Here is a 19582-nt window from a genome sequence, read left to right as displayed (position 1 = left end):
TGTGGATGTATTTCAAGGCCGACCTTCAAACGCAGTGCCTCTTTGCTTGACATCATGGGAAAATCAAAAGAAATAAGCCAAGATCGCAGAAAAAAAATGTGTAGACATCCACAAGTCTGGTTCATCCTTGGGAGCAATTTCCAAATGCTTGAAGGTACCACACTCATCTGTAAAAACAATAGTACGAAAGTATAAACACCATGGGACCACGCAGCCATCTTACCGCTCAGGAAGGAGACGCGTTCTGTCTCCTAGAGATGAACGTACTTTGGTGCGAAAAGTGCAAATCAATCCCAGAACAACAGCAAAGGACCTTAAGAAAATGCTGAAGGAAACAGGTACAAAAGTATCCACAGTAAAACGAGTCCTATATCAACATAACCTGAAAGGCCACTCAGCAAGGATGAAACTGCTCCAAAACCTCCATAAAAAAAGCCAGTCTACGGTTTGCAACTGCACATGAGGACAAAGATCATACTTTTTGGAGAAATGTCCCCTGGTCTGATGAAACAAACATGGAACTGTTTGGTCATAATGTCCATCGTTATGTTTGGAGGAAAAAGTGGGAGGCTTGCAAGCCAAAGAACACCATCCCAACCGTGAAGAATGGGGGTGGCAGCATCATGTTGTGAGGATGCCTTGCTGCAGGAGGGACTGGTGCACTTCACAAAATAGATGGCATCATAACGAAGGACAACTATGTGGATATATTGAAGCAACATCTTAAGACATCAGACATGAAGTTAAAGCTTGGTCGCAAATGGGTCTTCCAAATGAACAATGACCCCAAGCATACTTCCAAAGTAGTGGAAAAATGGTTTAAGGACAACAAAGTCAAGGTATTGGAGTGGCCATCACAAAGCCCTGACCTCAATCCTATATAACATTTGTGGGCAGAACTGAAAAAGTGTGTGCGAGCAAGGAGGCCTACAAACCTGGTCAGTTACACCAGCTCTGTCAGGAGGAATAGGACAAAATTGACCCAACTTATTGTGGGAAGCTTGCGTAAGGCTACCAGAAACGTTTGACCCAAGTTAAACAATTTAAAGGCAATGCTACCAAATACTAATTGAGTGTATGTAAACTTCTGACCCACTGGGAATGTGATGAAAGAAATAAAAGCTGAAATAAATCATTCTCTCTACTATTATTCTGAAATTTCACATTCTTAAAATAAAGTGATGATCCTAACTGACCTAAGACAGGGAATTTTAACTCTGATTAAATGCCAGGAATTGTGAAAAACTGAGTTTAAATGTATTTGGCTAAGGTGTATGTAAAAGTCTGACTTCAACTGTATACATCTTAATAAATTACAGCGTTTTCAAAAATATTATGATATAATCATCAAGCCTATTCAAAAGATTAAGGGACAGGACCCGGAAGTATGATGTAGGATGACGTCACTTGCACATCGTATTGAAGCCAAATTCACCCATCTATGCTGGCAAAGATTGATTTGTCTTCTTCATTTAAGTAGCGAGCAACGGAGGGTTCTTTATCACTGTGAGCAGGTCAATGCTGGTCAGCACTGGTCTGGTCAACAGGTGGTTAATGCTGGTCTGGTCCAGGCTGGTCTGGTGGCTCAGTGCTAGTTTGGTCAACGCTGGTCTGCTCGACAGTCTGGTTGGGTGGCTTAGCGCTGGTCTTGTCAGGTGTCTTTTAGGGTTGCGTCAATATAATCTGGTATCAGGATAAATATGACAATGAGTCACCGCATTGTATGCTATGTATTTTTTATTAGCTAAGCAATAAGTGGTAAATGCAATTTTCGTTCTAGTTCAGGTAAGATATATATTGAGATTAAACAAATATAACTGACCTGTCACACCTTGCAGGGCAAACAGAGAACTGACTTGTTCCTGACAAAGATATTATAATATACTCTGATGACAGAAGTAGTTCCTGCTTCTGAGCCGGCCTGTCAGAGTAGAGACTGGGCGTGGGTTAAACTCACCCAGCCTATCGTTGATTGTTGGCGCACAGGCTGGTCCCAGCCTCCTAGGAGCTTCAGCGGTCAGTCGTTGTAGTTGTGTAGAATATCTATGCACTCACACACTCAATACAGTTATCTCACACCTGGCTCCTGTTATCTAACAAAAGACTGTTTGTTCCCGCAACACTATGTTCTGAATGTGCCCTCACAACTCATTGCACAGTTCCTGTCTTCATGTTATTCTGTATTTTTCCATCACGAGCAAGACCCATGGCCCTGAAACTGTTAACAATGTCTCAAGTCAGCTATGTTGCATAACACATATATACCCACACAAGCCAACAGCAAATAATATTCCATCACATATGATATGGTAAGGGCTATAGTGTATAACACAGAACCTCACATGTCTCAGTGCTGGTCTGGTCGACAGGTCAACGCTGGTCTGGTCAGCTGGTCAACGCTAGTCTAGTCGACGGTCAGCTGGTCAACGGTCAGCTGGTCAGGTCAGTGGTCGGCTGGTCAACACTGGTCTAGTTGGGTGGCTCAGTGCTAGTTTGGTCAACACTGGTCTGCTCGACGGTCTGGTTGGGTGGCTTAGTGCTGGTCTTGTCAGGTGTCTCAGCGCTGGTCTGGTCGTCAGGTCAACGCTGGTCTGGTCGGCTGGTCAACGCTAGTCTGGTCGACGGTCAGCTGGTCAGTCAACTGGTCTGGTCGGCTGGTCAACGCTGGTCTGGTTGGGTTGCTCAGTGCTGGTCTGGTCAATGGTCGAAGGGCAGCTCGTCTGGTCAATGGGTCAACTCTGGTCTGGTCTGGTCGAAGGTCGGCTTGGCTACTGCAGAGCTGCAGGGCTGACGGTGGGTGCGCTTACTTTTATATTCATGGTCTTCTTTTCACCTCAAGATGCTAAGAGCATAACACTTCCCGCACGTGTCTAAGCCTACTAAAAATGGATGTTTATGCACTAAATTGATATAACCACTAATCTTTCAGAGGATGAAAATAAATTATTTCAAACGTCTATACTCTAGCACAGTCGGGTCCTATGAAGTCTTGGCCAAAGTCATCTGAAGAATCTGCGGTCTGTCCGGTGGGGCGGTCTCTCCGGTGTCACGTGAGTTGAGTGGCTAACCTACTGAAGCTTCCTTCTTCTCTTCCCGGCTGGTGGGAGGAGAAGAATCCTGTCAGTTTGCTCCAACATGGCGGACACGTGTGGCCAAGTACTTCTGGGGTCTGGATTAACGATCCTTTCCCACCCCCTCATGTACATCAAAGTTCTAGTTCAGGTAAGATATATATTGAGATTAAACAAACATAACTGACCAGAATGTTTTGATCCAGCTATCTTTACTCCGCGACCGTTTCTGTAACTGACAGGCTACTGTAGTTAGCTGCCACAACAGCCGTAACGACTAGTTAGCTAAATAGAACTCAAACGTTACATTCCGGTGTTGAACTTTTCATACTCCACACAGCCGATAAATTCAAGCTGATCTCAGTAAAATATTACATAAACAGCAGTTCACTTCGTTTCAATCAGTATGTTTCTATAACTAGCTAAAATTAGTAGCTAGGGGGTAGACGTCACGAAAAGGTCGAAGAGCTAAGCTAGCTTGTTAGCTGTCTACGGAAGTGGTTTCTACATTTTGCGCAGATAGAAATAATTGTATAACAAGGTAATTGTTTATCTAGCCGTTATGTCTAAAAGGTTTACAGCTTTTGTCAAAATGTACTTAAAGCATCAGGTTATGAGAATCAAAGTAACCGGTTGTGAGAATTAGGTTAGGGTTAGCTAAAATGTAACAAAACAATCTACCTTTTACCAACATTTGATAAACAGTTCCAAACTAGATATGCCCCTATTTAACCAGCTATCATGTTAATTTGTGCGACATTATAAATACCATGAGAATAACGACTGGCTAACGTAACTAGCTAAGTCACGTTTTAAACGTTCAGGACACAATGGGCGCCCTTTGGCCCACTCACCCGTGTAACGCGAACTAGCTAGCTAAGGTTATAAAAGGACAGGGTATTTCGCTGGATCATAACTGTGTGCGCTGTTATCTTAAAATGTATTACAATTGTACTGTGTCAAATGTCTGCAAAGAAAGTAAAACAAATGTTGCATATTGTTAATCTAGCTAGCGTATGAAATGGTACTAGCCCTAACTAGAACTGACTAGCACTTGGCCTTATACTGGCGTTCACTTCCAATATATTATGTCATTACCTAATAAGTGGCAATTGCTCATGTACTCCTTTTCAGGTTGGCCATGAACCTCTCCCTCCCTCCCTTGGAAGAAACCTGTTTGGTAGACAAGTGTACCAGCTACCTGGATTGTTTGCCTATGGTGAGACCTAAATTCCAGTCTACCCACTTGCAAAATGGCTAGCTAGTTTTCGATTAGCATCGGGCTGTTGCACCAGTTAGTTGTAAGTGGGTCGTAACTACGGGCTATCCCACCTGGGCGTAAGCCACGCCTAGTAGGGGAGCAGGCGTAGGGTGTTAAATTGCGACTATAATTCATGATATGCACAGAAAATAATATACTTTTTTCCCAATAGGATGTGAGTCTTGTGTTAATATTTCACAACTGCTTTTTGAGGTGCCTATGCCCGATTCAATAGCAAAATAATACCAAAGACAGTACAGTATTAAGATAGGCCTGGGCGAAATGGCCAAAATATCATATAATGGTATTTAAATGTTTGAATAATAAAAGTTCAACATTTGCTTTGAGTAGTGTGTGACCGACCCTACGGTGGCAACACATACATTCTAATTGATTACAATGGGTAAAATGACATAAAGAAGTCTAACTGCCTGTAGCCCAGGACCTGAAGCAAGGATATGCATTTTCTGGATACTATTTGAAAGGAAACACTTTGAAGTTTGTGGAAATGTGAAATTAATGTAGGAGAAAATAACACATTAGACCTGGTAAAAGATAATACAAAGAAAAAAACATGCGACTTTGAAATAAGAGAAAAGCCAAAATATAATATTCCAGGTTAGGCGCAATTTAGATTTGGTCCATTAGATGGCAGTAGTGTATGTGCAAAGTATTAGACTGATTCAATGAACCATTGTATTTCGGTTCAAAATGTTATATCAATGGGCCTCCCAGGTGGTGCAGTGGTCTAGGGCTAGCTGTGCCACCAGAGACCCTGGGTTCGCGCCCAGACTCTATCGCAGCCGACCGTGACCGAGAGGTCTGTGGGGCGACGCACAATTGGCCTAGCGTTGTCCGGGTTAGGGAGGGTTTGGCCGGTAGGGATATTCTTGTCTCATCGCGCACCAGCGCAGTGCGGGCGCAGTGCACACTATCCGGGCACAGTGCACACTATCCAGGTGCACGGTGTTTCCTCTGACACGTTGGTGCGGGTTGGATGCGCGCTGTGTGGCTTGGTTGGGTTGTGTTTTGGAGGACGCATTGCTTTCGACCTTTGTCTCTCCAGAGCCCGTACGGGTGTTGTAGCGATGAGACAAGATAGTAACTACTAACAATTGGATACCACGAAAAGGGGGTAAAAAAAATAATACATGTCATATCAATACTACCAAATGTGCCTAATTGGTTTATTAATACATTTTCAAGTTCATAACTGTGCACTCTATCCTCAAACAATAGCATGGTATTTCACTGTAATAGCTACTGTAAATTGGACAGTGCAGTTACGTCAACAATAATTTAAGCTTTCTGCCCATATCAGATATGTCTTTTGTCCTGGGAAACGTTCTTGTTACATACAACCTCTTGCTAATCGCATGAGCCTACGTGTATATATATAACAACAAATACAGGGTACAAACACTCAAACCGGACAGTTTTATCTCAGTTTTATCTCTTAATTCAAAGACTAAATCATGGATACTTACTGACAGTTGTGGCTGCTTTGTGTAATGTATTGTTGTCTCTACCTTCTTGCCCTTTGTGCTGTTGTCTGTTCCCAATAATGTTTGTACCATGTTTTGTGCTGCTACCATGTTGTGTTGCTGCCTTGCTATGTTGTCTTAGGTCTCTCTTTATGTAGTGTTGTCTCTTGTCGATGTGTGTTTTGTCCTATATTTATTTTTAATCCTAGCCCCCGTCCCCGCAGGAGGCCGTTTGCCTTTTGGTAGGCCGTCACTGTAAATAAGAATTTGTTCTTAACTGACATACCTAGTTAAATGAAGGTTACATTTAAAAATAAATACTAAAGGAACAGACGTGTTGACAAGTGTTTCCTAGGGGACACTAATCTTTGGCTAGATTGAATGTTTTCGCTTAACTACTTAATTTTGCTAACATATTGTTGCTTTGCGTATTCCTCTTTGATTTAGAAGCTACTGCTTCACAAAAAACATGCAGATGTACAGTACCAGTCAAAAGTTTGGACACAGCTACTCATTCAAGGGTTTTTCTTTATTTATACTATTTTCTACATTGTAGAATAATAGTGAAGAAATCAAAACTATGAAATAACACATGGAATTATGTAATAACCAAAAAATATTTTATTTTCTTCAAAGTAGCCACACTTTGCCTTGATGACAGCTTGGCACACTCTTGGCATTCTCTCAACCAGCTTCATGAGGAATGCATTTGGATGATCCAGAAGAAGATTGGGAGAATGTCATATGGTCAGATGAAACCAAAATATAACTTTTTGGTAAAAACTCAACTCGTCGTGTTTGGAGGACAAAGAATGCTGAGTTGCATCCAAGGAACACCATACCTACTGTGAAGCATGGGGGTGGAAACATCATGCTTTGGGGCTGTTTTCTGCAAAGGGACCAGGACGACTGATCCGTGTAAAGGAAAGAATGAATGGGGCCATGTATCGTGAGATTTTGAGTGAAAACCTCCTTCCATCAGCAAGGGCATTGAAGATGAAACGTGGCTGGGTCTTTCAGCATGACAATGATCCCAAACACACCGCCCGGGCAACGAAGGAGGGGCTTCGTAAGAAGCATTTCCAAGGTCCTGGAGTGGCCTAGCCAGTCTCCAGATCTCAACCTCATAGAAAATCTTTGGAGGGAGTTGAAAGTCCGTGTTGCCCAGCAACAGCCCCAAAACATCACTGCTCTAGAGGAGCTCTGCATGGAGGAATGGGCCAAAATACCAGCAACAGTGTGTGAAAACCTTGTGAAGACTTACAGAAAACGTTTGACCTCTGTCATTGCCAACAAAGGGTATATAACAAAGTATTGAGAAACTTTTGTTATTGACCAAATACTTATTTTCCACTATAATTTGCAAATAAATTCATAAAAAATCCTACAATGTGATTTCTGCATTTTTTAAAACTCATTTTGTCTGTCATAGTTGAAGTGTACCTATGATGAAAATTACAGGCCTCTCAACTTTTTAAGTGGGAGAACTTGCACAATTGGTGGCTGACTAAATACTTTTTTGCCCCACTGTATATAACGCTAGGGAATTTATATTAAGAACAACATTGTTTCATGTGCTACATTGACCATGCAAAGACTGAACACAAGTGTCATGGTAGAGGAACACCAAATGTGCTCCTTGATGACAGCGGTCGGGGCTAGGTCTGTGTGGAAAGAAGGTATAGAGCGAGAGGGTATCGAAGTAAACTGTAAAAATGGATGTTACACACAGCGTATCACATTTTAACAAACCAAACATACAAATACTCTTAGAAGGTAAAGTAAAACCCAAACCATGCATCAATACCGGTATATTGTAAAACATGGTATACCGCCCAGCCCTAGGCTAAAACTGCTTCTCCATTAGAAATTCTTGACCACACTTGTAGGCAACGTTGGCTAGCTAAGCTTATGCATAGAAACACGTAATCAGGGCTTTAAAGGTCGTCCCGACCTGAAATGTGCATGTGGAAGCCGTCTTATCAAAGGCTCTCCTTCGATATGAAGTTGTTTTTGACGAAAATGATAACGTGTCAGTTTGTCACTTTCACAAGGTTGAAGTAATAACATGTTCAACTACCTAAGACATTTTCTCGAATCTAGGTTGTCTTTTAGATTGAGGAAATTTTACTACTAAGGAAGAATTTTTCACTTCTCTCTGACCTTTCAATCCCTGAACACTGGCCTGGTCTGTTCTGCAAACGTTCCCAGAAGTCTCGCAATGATGAGCCTCTGCGTTTAGAAACTCTGATAATACACTTGATTTATGCCACATTATAGCATGTTAAATGTGTCTGAGCAGATATTAGCAAACTAATAGATGAGCTGCTACCTCCACTTATTTGCCAGCCAGAGATCAAATAACAAAATATACAGACTGAGATTCAGTTACATGATAATCAATGTGATTCTGCCCAGGGCTTTTAGTTGGGATATAGCCTCGGCTACTACTTGAGTGAAGATCAAATTAATGGCATTAGTCTACTTTATTCCAGTGTTTTCATCATTCAGTGATATTCATTTCCGAGGTAATTATCGATTGATCCTTCCAGTTGTGGTTAAGAAAACGTGCATGCATACTGGTGGGCTTTGCGAAGTGATGGAACATGCCATGAGGATGATAACAGCCTAGCAAAGGGCACTGCCTAGCAACCATCATTATGAATCATCAAATCTCATGAATGTGCAATGCTTATGCCTGGCTTAGACATTTACATTTAAGTCATTTAGCAGACGCTCTTATCCAGAGCGACTTACAAATTGGTGCGTTCACCTTAAGACATCCAGTGGAACAGCCACTTTACAATAGTGCATCTAAATCTTTTAAGGGGGGGGTGAGAAGGATTACTTTATCCTATCCTAGGTATTCCTGAAAGAGGTGGGGTTTCAGGTGTCTCCGGAAGGTGGTGATTGACTCCGCTGTCCTGGCGTCGTGAGGGAGTTTGTTCCACCATTGGGGGGCCAGAGCAGCGAACAGTTTTGACTGGGCTGAGCGGGAACTGTACTTCCTCAGTGGTAGGGAGGCGAGCAGGCCAGAGGTGGATGAACGCAGTGCCCTTGTTTGGGTGTAGGGCCTGATCAGAGCCTGGAGGTACTGAGGTGCCGTTCCCCTCACAGCTCCGTAGGCAAGCACCATGGTCTTGTAGCGGATGCGAGCTTCAACTGGAAGCCAGTGGAGAGAGCGGAGGAGCGGGGTGACGTGAGAGAACTTGGGAAGGTTGAACACCAGACGGGCTGCGGCGTTCTGGATGAGTTGTAGGGGTTTAATGGCACAGGCAGGGAGCCCAGCCAACAGCGAGTTGCAGTAATCCAGACGGGAGATAACAAGTGCCTGGATTAGGACCTGCGCGCTTCCTGTGTGAGGCAGGGTCGTACTCTGCGGATGTTGTAGAGCATGAACCTACAAGAACGGGCCACCGCCTTGATGTTAGTTGAGAACGACAGGGTGTTGTCCAGGATCACGCCTTAGCTACGACTAGTCTTATTTTTGTTAAGCGCAGCACGTGTAAATTCTGATCCCAAAGTCAGACGCAGCTATGCCGACCTAACATTTAAGACCATTCATTTAAGATTACGCTCGACTTGTGCAATCAGTCCTTGTTCCTTGATGGTACTAGTGATTTAGTGGTGTTTGGGTCAGCTGTTTGTTCTCCCATACCCGCCTGCAATTGCTAATAACCCATCCACCCAACTATATGGGTTGAGGCCCCCAACCGGCCCTAAAATGCGCTGCATGATCAATCCAATGTCTGCATTGGCCATGCAGCATTTACGGGGATACTGCTTCTATAGAAGTTGGGGCATTCATACACTATAAATAACAAAAGTATGTGGACACCCCTTCAAATGAGTGGATTCGGCTATTTCAGCCACACCCGTTGCTGACAAGTATATAAAATCGAGCACACAGCCATGCAATCTCCATAGACAAACATTGGCAGTAGAATGGCCCTACTAAAGAGCTCAGTGACTTTCAACATGGTACTGTCATAGGATGCCACCTTTCCAACAATTCAGTTAGTCAAATTTCTGCCCTACTAGAGCTGCCCCGGTCAACTGTAAGTGCTGTTATAGTGAAGTGGAAACCTCTAGGTTGCAACAACGGCTCAGCTGCGAAGTGTTAGGCCACACAAGCTCACAGAACGGGACCACCCTAGTGCTGAAGAGCGTAAAAATCGTCTTTCCTCGGGTTGCAACACTCACTACCGAGTTTCAAACTGCGTCTGGAAGCAACATCAGAAGAACTATTTGTCGGGAGCTTCATGAAATGGGTTGCCATGGCCGAGCAAACGCTCACAAGCCTAAGATCACCATGCGTCTGCTGGAGTGTTGTAACCTCGCCGCCATTGGACTCTGGAGCAGTGGAAACGCGTTCTCTGGAGTGATGAATCACACTTCACCATCTGGCAGTCTGATGGACAAATCTGGGTTTAGCGAATGCCAGTAGAAGGCTACCTGCATAGTGCCAATTGTAAAGTTTGTTAGAGGAATGATAGTCTGGTCCTGTGTTTCATCGTTTGGGCTAGGCCCCTTAGTTCCTTCCAGTGAAGGGATGTCTAAACGCTACAGCATACAATTACATTTTAGATGAATCGGTGCTTCTAACTTTGTGGCAACAGTTTGGCGGTTGCCCTTTCCTGTTTCAGCATTACAATGCCCCCATGCACAAAGTGAGCTCCCTACAGAAATGGTTTGTTGAGATTGTTGTGGAAGCGCTTGTCTGGAGTGCACAGAGCCCTGACCTCAACCCCATCAAACACCTTTGGGATGAATTGGAAAGCTGACTGCGAGCCAGGCCTAATCGCCCCAGATCAATATCCAACTTCACTAATGCGCTTGTGGCTGAATGAAGTCCCCGCTGCAATGCTCCAAGATCTGGTGGAAAGTCTTCCCAGAAGAGTGGAGGCTGTTATAGCAGAAAAGGGGCGACTAACTCCATATTAATGCACATAATTGTGCAATGAGATGTTGGACGAGCAGGTGTCTACGTACTTTTGGTCATGTAGTGTACTACTTGCACTTCATGGAGCAGCGCAAGGAAGTGAGTTTGTTTCACCCCCACCTACCGTCAATCCAGAGCTATACAGAGCCCTCCGTGTTGTTACATTTGGTACAGATCTCAATTTTGCCTCTGCATGCCTCCGGAGGTTCCACAATTGTGTGTCAACCTCCATACAGAGCCCCCGAACACACTTTCGGCTCAAGCATAATATATAGAATGCACTGTAGACTACAGTCAGACGGCAAACTATTTTTTGACATGGGGTGCAGGATTTATTTAGCCTGATTTTAAGATGTTGGTGCTTATAATTAAGATGCATGCAGCTTATTTTCTGTCACTTATATTGTCCTAGAAGACTAAATAAGCCCATGCTCACCAGAACGTCATAAATCGTTAGAATGCAATCTGGTTGACATCCCTGCTTCTTCATGGATGCATATTTTATGTGGTTGAAATACTATCAGCTTTTATGATGCTGATAACAATAGCATCTCTACAGACGGCATCTAAATGCGCTTTCGCATACTCTCAAAATGCTGAAAGAAATAATTTCTCCACTCCTATTTCTGAGTCAAAATGTGTCCTACGTTTGGTGTATTATTTTACTGCAATAAATGATTAATTCTGCAGGAGTTAATATTAAGGCTATGTGAGAGGTTATAGACCTACAGTCAGTGTCCAGATTTCAGTTTTCATTTAACCCATCAGAACAGTAGGCTACAGTTCCCTTGACGTGCAATAGGTCTATTTGAAGTCCCCACCTTGACTGTCCAATTAGTATAACACCTCAGTCATATCATACTACATATGATCCTCTTTTACCACTTTGCCAAATCTTTCCCAAACATTGACTTTTCTGGCCCTCCCTTCTCTTCATTTTCAACTCTCCATTTCGCAGCTTTTCTCTTATTGAATTCAACTCTGACATTGTCCTTTTTGCCTCCGTGGATCCACGTTAACTCTTTCTGCCCGTTCGCAAAAGCATTTGACTATTGGCGTGTCGGCTATTTGGTGGGTGTACAGTTATGGCCCTAAAGCTTATTGGCTTACAAGCTAATGCCAGATAGCTTAAAATAATGAAAGGGGGAAAAAAATATTTTGCCTTTAGATATTATTGCTCAAGAGTTATACATTTTATATCATTTCTAAGTATTGTTTGGTCTTATTTCAACCTGGACTTCATCCAGACTATTTCATGACCCTAAACCAGCCCACCCTGCAGATATAATTATCGGTCAACCTGAGCATCACTAATAGTAATTGATTTAAACTAGACTTATCTTGACTCCAACTAGTAGGCAACTGGAAATAAGACTGGTCAGACTGTATGGTACAGACAGGCCAATGAACGTGTTGATTTTCTATGTGTCTGTTCTTTGATCCTGTAATTTCTGTCTTTTTAGCGACGCACATCATAAAGATTGATGGCAAGGCAGGTCTCTTTAATGGCCTAGCCCCCCGGCTCTGTGCAGGGACCATCGGCACCCTCGTACACAGCAGAGTCTTGCAGGTGGGTCTAACTAACACGCTAGCTTAATGTAGCTTCCTAAATAAATGTTATCTGACGTTTTCAGACCTCAGCAGTAGTCTAGCCTCAATCCCTAAATGTGATCACATTCTGTGTGGAAAGTCGTGCTCGTCAGAGAATAAGCTATATACTGGCTTGGGAATTGACTCTGACTTGAGCTGGATTGGCCTTTCACTGTTTTAGGATGGTGAGTTTGACAAATGCTATTTGTTTCTAAATTTATGAACTGACAAATGCTCTGGATGGCAAAATGTCGACACACCATTATGAAACTGGATCCCTGTTGAACTAATCACTTGTCTTTTACAGAGATGCCAGGATGCAGGCAAATATGAGGTAAATATTTTTGGCCTGGTTATGGGTTAATTGTATAATTGACTCTTATTTATTAAATTAAACTTATCTTTTTAAATGCAGGCTGTAGATATTTATGGTCAGTTTTACAATGCTTTTTAGGTGTCTGGAACCAGTCAGAAAGCTGAAGAGGGACTTTACAGCATGTTGTGAATGAGGTATGTATTAATTTATCCAGTAAAGCAGATGGTTTGACAGATGTTTGTTTTTTTAGCATGTTATTGCCTTTGATCTTGGGTGTGTCAAATTTGTTCCAATCGAAATATTCAGATTTGTTTCACAGTTCTGTTAGATGTGGGTTGAACAGACCGTAATCTATAAATTGAGTTGTGGCTTATTGCCGTGGACATCATCTGAGCATGTCTAATCGCTTGGCTGTGTTGTTTTTTTTTTCTTCACCGTACGCGAGTAAGTTCGTATCTGGTGCGCAGATGGTTCTTGGTGTAAGGGGATTTATCCCCAGCTTAAGCTGTCCAAGTTGGATTCTCATTTCTTCCTAAATTCTGCATCACCATTCTTTCTGTTTTTCTTTTACCACAGACAACCAAAGAGATGATAGCCCGCTCCTGTGCCACGATCGTCACACACCCCTTCCATGGTAATTGTACTGTTTGTGTCGGGCAACTTTTTGTCTTGTTATCCTTTGCCCTAAATGCGGTTTCTCATAGGATAATGACTACTGCATGGATACTGGGTTCTTAATGGTTATTTTCTGTTTGTACCAAAGTGATCACCTTGAGATGCATGGTCCAGTTTATCGGTAGAGAAACCAAGTACAGGTGAGTTTCTCTTAACCTAAGTTCAATATGTGTTTATATGATTTATAGCCATGTAATACTGAATATTACAAATGTTTCTTGTTGTCTTGCAGTGGAGTGTTTGATTCCATCGTCACTGTCTACAAGAATGAAGGAGTTCTGGGATTCTTTGCGTAAGTATGATCTTCCTTTGGCTACATGACCAATGTCTCATCAAGGGCATCCTTTACTCTTGACTTGCTAAATTACTAGAATACATTTGACCTCAGTAAATTCAGTCAATCTTTTTGAAGTTATTTTTAAAAGTAGGTTTATGCTTGCTCCAGAATCTTGCAAATGTTTTGTTTTCTGAATGCCGTTTCCTCTGGATGTCTGTGCCATGACTTCTCTTTCCTTGTCGTCTTAACCGCCGACTAATAGCTGTGCTCTCGTGCAGGGGCCTTATTCCTCGTTTGCTGGGTGACGTGCTCTCTCTGTGGATCTGCAACATGCTTGCCCACCTCATCAACACATACGCCATTGATGACTCAGTAAGTCAGATGGATTTGGGATTTTGCCACTTGTTTACAGGTCCAATGCAGCCGTCTTTATCTTTATCTCCATCCAAATAGCTTCTTAGCAAAGAGCATTTTCTCAAGCAACAGATTTGCTAGGACTGTCTAGGAGTAGTCTGAGTGGGAAACTGAAAACTATCCGTTATTGGCTGAAAGGTTTGGAACTCGTTATTGGTCTAACTAATTTACCACCTGGTGACGTCACCAGGCAGGCCAAAACACCATCCCACCAAAACACCATTCAGGTGGCCTTTTCAAATTGCTCTTACACTAAAATAAAAGGGCATCATAATTTTCACAATATTATTCCAACCTCATAGTTTGGTATTCTATGTATATTTTTTAATGTAGAAAAATCACGTTTTTGGCTGCATTGGGCCTTTAAAGTAGATGTGGCCCTCGCATAAAAAAATACCCTGTACTGAAGTGCATTTGTATGTCAGTGTAGAATGCATGGGTATGTGAATTATGACATTTTCCTTTTCTCACAGATGAGTCACACAGGAGAAATAAAGAACTGCTCTCAGGCTGTGACTGGGGTAAGTGTAAAATATGTTTTAAATAATAAACAAACAGTTGATGGGATTTTTTTTATTTTTGAAAAGGCAGCGCGGGAAATTTAAAAAATATTTTTTTGAAATATTTAACTTTCACACATAAACAAGTCCAATACAGCAAATGAAAGAAACATCTTGTTAATCTACCTATCGGGTCCGATTTAAAAAAAATGTTTTACAGCGAAAACACAACATATATTTGTTAGATCACCACCAAATCCCCAAAAACACAGCCATTTTTCCCAGCCAAAGATAGTCACAAAAGCAGAATTAGAGATAAAATTAATCACTAACCTTTATCATATGACATCATGTTACACAATACATTTATGTTTTGTTCGATAATATGCATATTTATATCCACATATCTCGGTTTACATTGGCGCCATGTTCAGAAATGCCTTCAAAATATCCGGAGTAATTACAGAGAGCTACGCCAGATAACAGAAATACTCATCATAAACTTTGACGAAAGATACATGTTTTACATCTAATTAAAGATACACTGGTTCTTAATGCAACCGCTGTCAGATTTTTTTTAAACGTTACGAAAAAAGCAAACCATGCAATAATCTGAGACGGCGCTCAGACGTAAATATACTCCGATCAAAAAAATAAAGGGAACACTAAAATAACACATCCTAGATCTGAATGAATTAAATATTCTTATTAAATACTTTTTTCTTTACATAGTTGAATGTGCTGACAACAAAATCACACAAATTATCAATGGAAATCAAATTTATCAACCAATGGAGGTCTGGATTTTGAGTCACACTCAAAATTAAAGTGGAAAACCACACTACAGGCTGATCCAACTTTGATGTAATGTCCTTAAAACAAGTCAAAATGAGGCTCAGTCGTGTGTGTGTGTGTGGCCTCCACGTGCCTGTATGACCTACAACACCTGGGCATGCTCCTGATGAGGTGGCGGATGGTCTCACAAGGGGTCTAAGGATCTCATCTCGGTACCTAATGGCAGTCAGGCTACCTCTGGCGAGCACATGGAGGTCTGTGCGCCCCCCCCCCCCTGCTGGAGGATGTTGCAGGCAGCATAACGTTCTCCACGGCGTCTCCAGACTGTCACATGTGCTCAGTGTGAACCTGCTTTCATCTGTGAGCACAGGGCACCAGTGGCGAATTTGCCAATCTTGGTGTTCTCTGGCAAATGCCAAACGTCCTGCACGGTGTTGGGCTGTAAGCACAACCCCCACCTGTGGACGTCGGGCCCTCATACCACCCTCACAGAGTCTGTTTCTGACCGTTTGAGCAGACACATGCACATTTGTGGCCTGCTGGAGGTCATTTTGCAGGGCTCTGGCAGTGCTCCTCCTTGCACAAAGGCGGAGGTAGCGGTCCTGCTGCTGGGTTGTTGCCCTCCTACTGCCTCCTCCGCGTCTCCTGATGTACTGGCCTGTCTCCTGGTAGCGCCTCCATGCTCTGGACACTACGCTGACAGACACAGCAAACATTCTTGCCACAGCTCGCATTGATGTGCCATCCTGGATGAGCTGCACTACCTGAGCCACTTGTGTGGGTTGTAGACTCGTCTCATGCTTCCACTAGAGTGAACACCACCAGCATTCAAAAGTGACCAAAACATCAGCCAGGAAGCATAGGAACTGAAGTCGTCTGTGGTGACGTCACCACCTGCAGAACCACTCCTTTATCGGGGGTGTCTTGCTAATTGCCTATAATTTCTACCTGTTGTCTATTCCATTTGCACAACAGCATGTGAAATGTATTGTCAATCAGTGTTGCTTCCTAAGTGGACAGTTTGATTTCACAGAAGTGTGAGTGACTTGGAGTTAAATTGTGTTAAGTGTTTCCTTTATTTTTTTGAGCAGTGTATTTCTCCATGTTGAAGTCAACAGAAATACGAAATTACATCATAAAAATTCCCTTACCTTTGATCTTTCATCAGAATGCAGTGCAAGGAATCCTAGTTCCGCAATAAATCGTTGTTTTGTTCCATAATGTCCATTACTAGTGTCCAATTAGCTACTTTTGCTAGCACGTTTAGTTCACATGTCCAAAACCTGGCACTGGTCCAGGCGAACTCGGACGAAAACTTCAAAAAGTTATATTCTAGGTCGAATAAACTGGTCAAACTAAGTAGAGAATCAATCTTCAGGATGTTATTATCATATATATCCAATAACGTTCCAACCGGAGCATTCTTTTTGTCTACAGAGTAATGGAACGCAAGGCAATATAATGACTACTGCGTGTAACCAGGAACTGGCATTCTGCCAGACCAGTGACTCAAATAGCTGCCATCCAAATAGCTGCCATCCAGTCCCACATCACACTAGAGGCTTCATTCCACGTTCTACTGACTTGACATCTAGTGGAAGGCGTAGGAAGTGCAAACAGATCCATATCTTATTTGGATGTTGTTTTTTAAAATTTAACTAGGCAAGTCAGTTAAGAACAAATTCTTATTTTCAATGACGGCCTAGGAACAGTGGGTTAACTGCCTGTTCAGGGGCAGAACAACAGATTTGTACCTTGTCAGGTCAGGGATTTGAACTTGCAACCTTTCAGTTACTTGGCCAATGCTCTAACAACTAGGTTACCCTGCCGCCCCATGTGAATAGGCGATGAGTTGAAAATCAACCAGCCCCAGAATTTCCACTTCCTGTTTAGAAGTTTGCCTGCCCTATGAGTTCTGTTATACTCACAGACATAATTCAAACAGTTTTAGAAAACACTCTGAAGTTTCTATCCAATAGTAATAATAATATGCATATATTAGCATCTGGGACAGAGTAGGAGGCAGTTCACTATGGGCACGCAATTCATCCAAAGTGAAAATGCTGCCCCCTGTCCCTAAAAGGTTAATGGAGCATGGCGATTGCCAGGGTTGTGAGTTCACTTCCCACGGGGGACCAGTACATAATTAATTAAATGTATGCAATCACTACTGTAAGTCGTTCTTTATAAGAGTGTCTGCTAAATGACTAAAATGTTAATGTATTGCTTTGGTTATTTATGTTCTGTCAATTTTGTTGGACTGTTTTAGTTCTGTAATTTCACCCTCTTGTGTTCCAGTTCTTCGCCAGTATGCTCACATACCCCTTTGTTTTGGTGTCAAACCTCATGGCTGTCAATGACTGCGGGTAAGTAGCTGTGTTGGATGTTTTTAATCTTTTGGGTTTTAGTTTATTTACAAAATGTAGAACGCTTTGAAAGATGTCAAGTTGCAATACGTGCGTTTGCATCATCGGTTTTCATGCCATTTGAGGAAGCCTTTTATTTCCCAATTGTTTTTCCTGAACTAGTTCTGTGCAGGTACACATTTGGATCTTAACCCGTCTTAAACGAAACGTTGCTGGTTTAAAGGCCCAGTGTTTGATATATTTTTCCACATTGAGGTTGGAATAATACTGTGAAAAATTATGCCATTTTAGTGTAAGAACTGGTGGAAAAGAACACCTGATATTTCAGCCTGTTTTGACAGAATTGAGTAATTACGGTCTTTGTTAGGAAGAAATGGTCTTCACACAGTTCGCAACGAGCCAGGCGGCCCAAACTGCTGCATATACCCTGACTCTGCTTGCACAGAACGCAAGAGAAGTGACACAATTTGCCTAGTTAAAAGAAATTCATGTTAGCAGGAAACGGTAACTAAATATGCAGGTTTTGTATTGATTTTATGAAAGGCATTGATGTTTATGGTTAGGTACACATAGGTGCAACGGCAGCTTTTTTTTCGCGAATGTGCTTGTTAAATCACCCTTTTTGCAAAGTAGGCTGTGATTCAATGATAAATTAACAGGCACCGCATCGATTATATGCAACGCAGGACAAGCTAGATAAACTAGTAACAACATTAAGATAAGTTTAATGCTAGCTAGCACCTTAGCTCCTTGCTGTACTCGCATAACAGGTAGTCAGCCTGCCTCGTGGTGTGCAATGTAATCGGTGTCCAAAAATGCCGATTACTGATTGTTATGCAAACTTGAAATCGGCCCTAATTAATCGGTCAACCTCTAATTGAGACCTGTGTTAATTGTCTCGCAAGCCTGCTACAAGATGTTAGTCATTAGTGAATGTGCATTATGTGTGGTTCTGGTTAAATTAACAAAAAGGGCATTTTAATACTCAGTTGAACACCAGATCAGTAATTATTCAAAAAAAAGCAGGTTGAACTAGATTATATTATTAGTGGGTCTATGGTTATGGAAGGCTTATTTAGCCTAGGTATAATTTCACAAGCCCTGAATTCATTTAATTATTGTTGACTGTTTGAAATGCAGTGTATGATTTAATTGTACAACAAAGCTTATTTAACTTTTAGGCCATATCACCCATCCATAGTTTCAAACCTCTCTGCCAATGACAGCTAGTTTTCAGGTTACATATCTCTCTCATTAGGCTTGTCTAAATAGATTCCTCACTCAGACCACCCTGACAGTCCTAGCAAAATTCTTGCTTGAGACCATTGACCTTTAAAAAAAAAAGTTTATCTAAGGCTGGCTTTCCACATAAGCACTCCTGTCTTTTACAGGCTGGCTGGCGGTCTCCCTCCCTATGCTTCTATATATCCAACCTGGGTGGACTGCTGGAGGCACCTGAGCCTAGAGGTAGGTTGCTGCTTTCAAAATGTTAATGCTACACAAAGAACAAGATCCTTGGTTAAGTGTTTCTAAATTGGTGAATTATGTATAATTTGTGCCTGTTTTGTCTTTGTATTCCCTCTCTATTTATAGGGAAACATGAGCAGAGGCAACAGTTTATTTTTCCGGAAGCTGCCTGTGGGGAAGACGTATGCAATCGACCAGAAGAGATTTTTTTGAAGTCTTGAACTACCTGCATAGAATCTAATTGTAATTATATAAATTGACATTGCCTGAATGGGGGTGGATCGCTGGCATCTAATCCTTTGTATGCACTTGTTTACTATACTTTTATTTTTATTTTTTACCTGTCATCAAGTAAAGATAAAACTGCTTTGATTGGAAATGTGAAGAGCTTCCTTTTAATAGACATTTGTAAAACTGTACTGCA

The 19582-nt window shown here is 42.0% G+C and overlaps 1 protein-coding gene across 1 annotated transcript; it reads left to right on the top strand.

Annotated features, from left to right (window-relative positions):
• Positions 1–3081: 3081 nt before the first annotated feature.
• Positions 3082–19537, top strand: LOC115112086 (mitochondrial carrier homolog 2-like). The gene is given in 14 exon segments (XM_029638872.2): positions 3082–3222; positions 4206–4290; positions 12222–12328; positions 12656–12682; positions 12803–12833; positions 12836–12858; positions 13241–13298; positions 13428–13479; positions 13572–13631; positions 13895–13988; positions 14504–14551; positions 17624–17691; positions 19083–19158; positions 19285–19537. Coding segments are annotated over 14 exon segments (903 nt in total). The 5' UTR covers positions 3082–3135; the 3' UTR covers positions 19372–19537.
• The last annotated feature ends 45 nt before the right edge of the window (positions 19538–19582 follow it).

This window comes from Oncorhynchus nerka, linkage group LG27 (assembly GCF_034236695.1).
Source record: "Oncorhynchus nerka isolate Pitt River linkage group LG27, Oner_Uvic_2.0, whole genome shotgun sequence".
Lineage (NCBI taxonomy): Eukaryota > Metazoa > Chordata > Actinopteri > Salmoniformes > Salmonidae > Oncorhynchus > Oncorhynchus nerka.
This window is presented reverse-complemented; position numbering and strand designations above follow the sequence as displayed.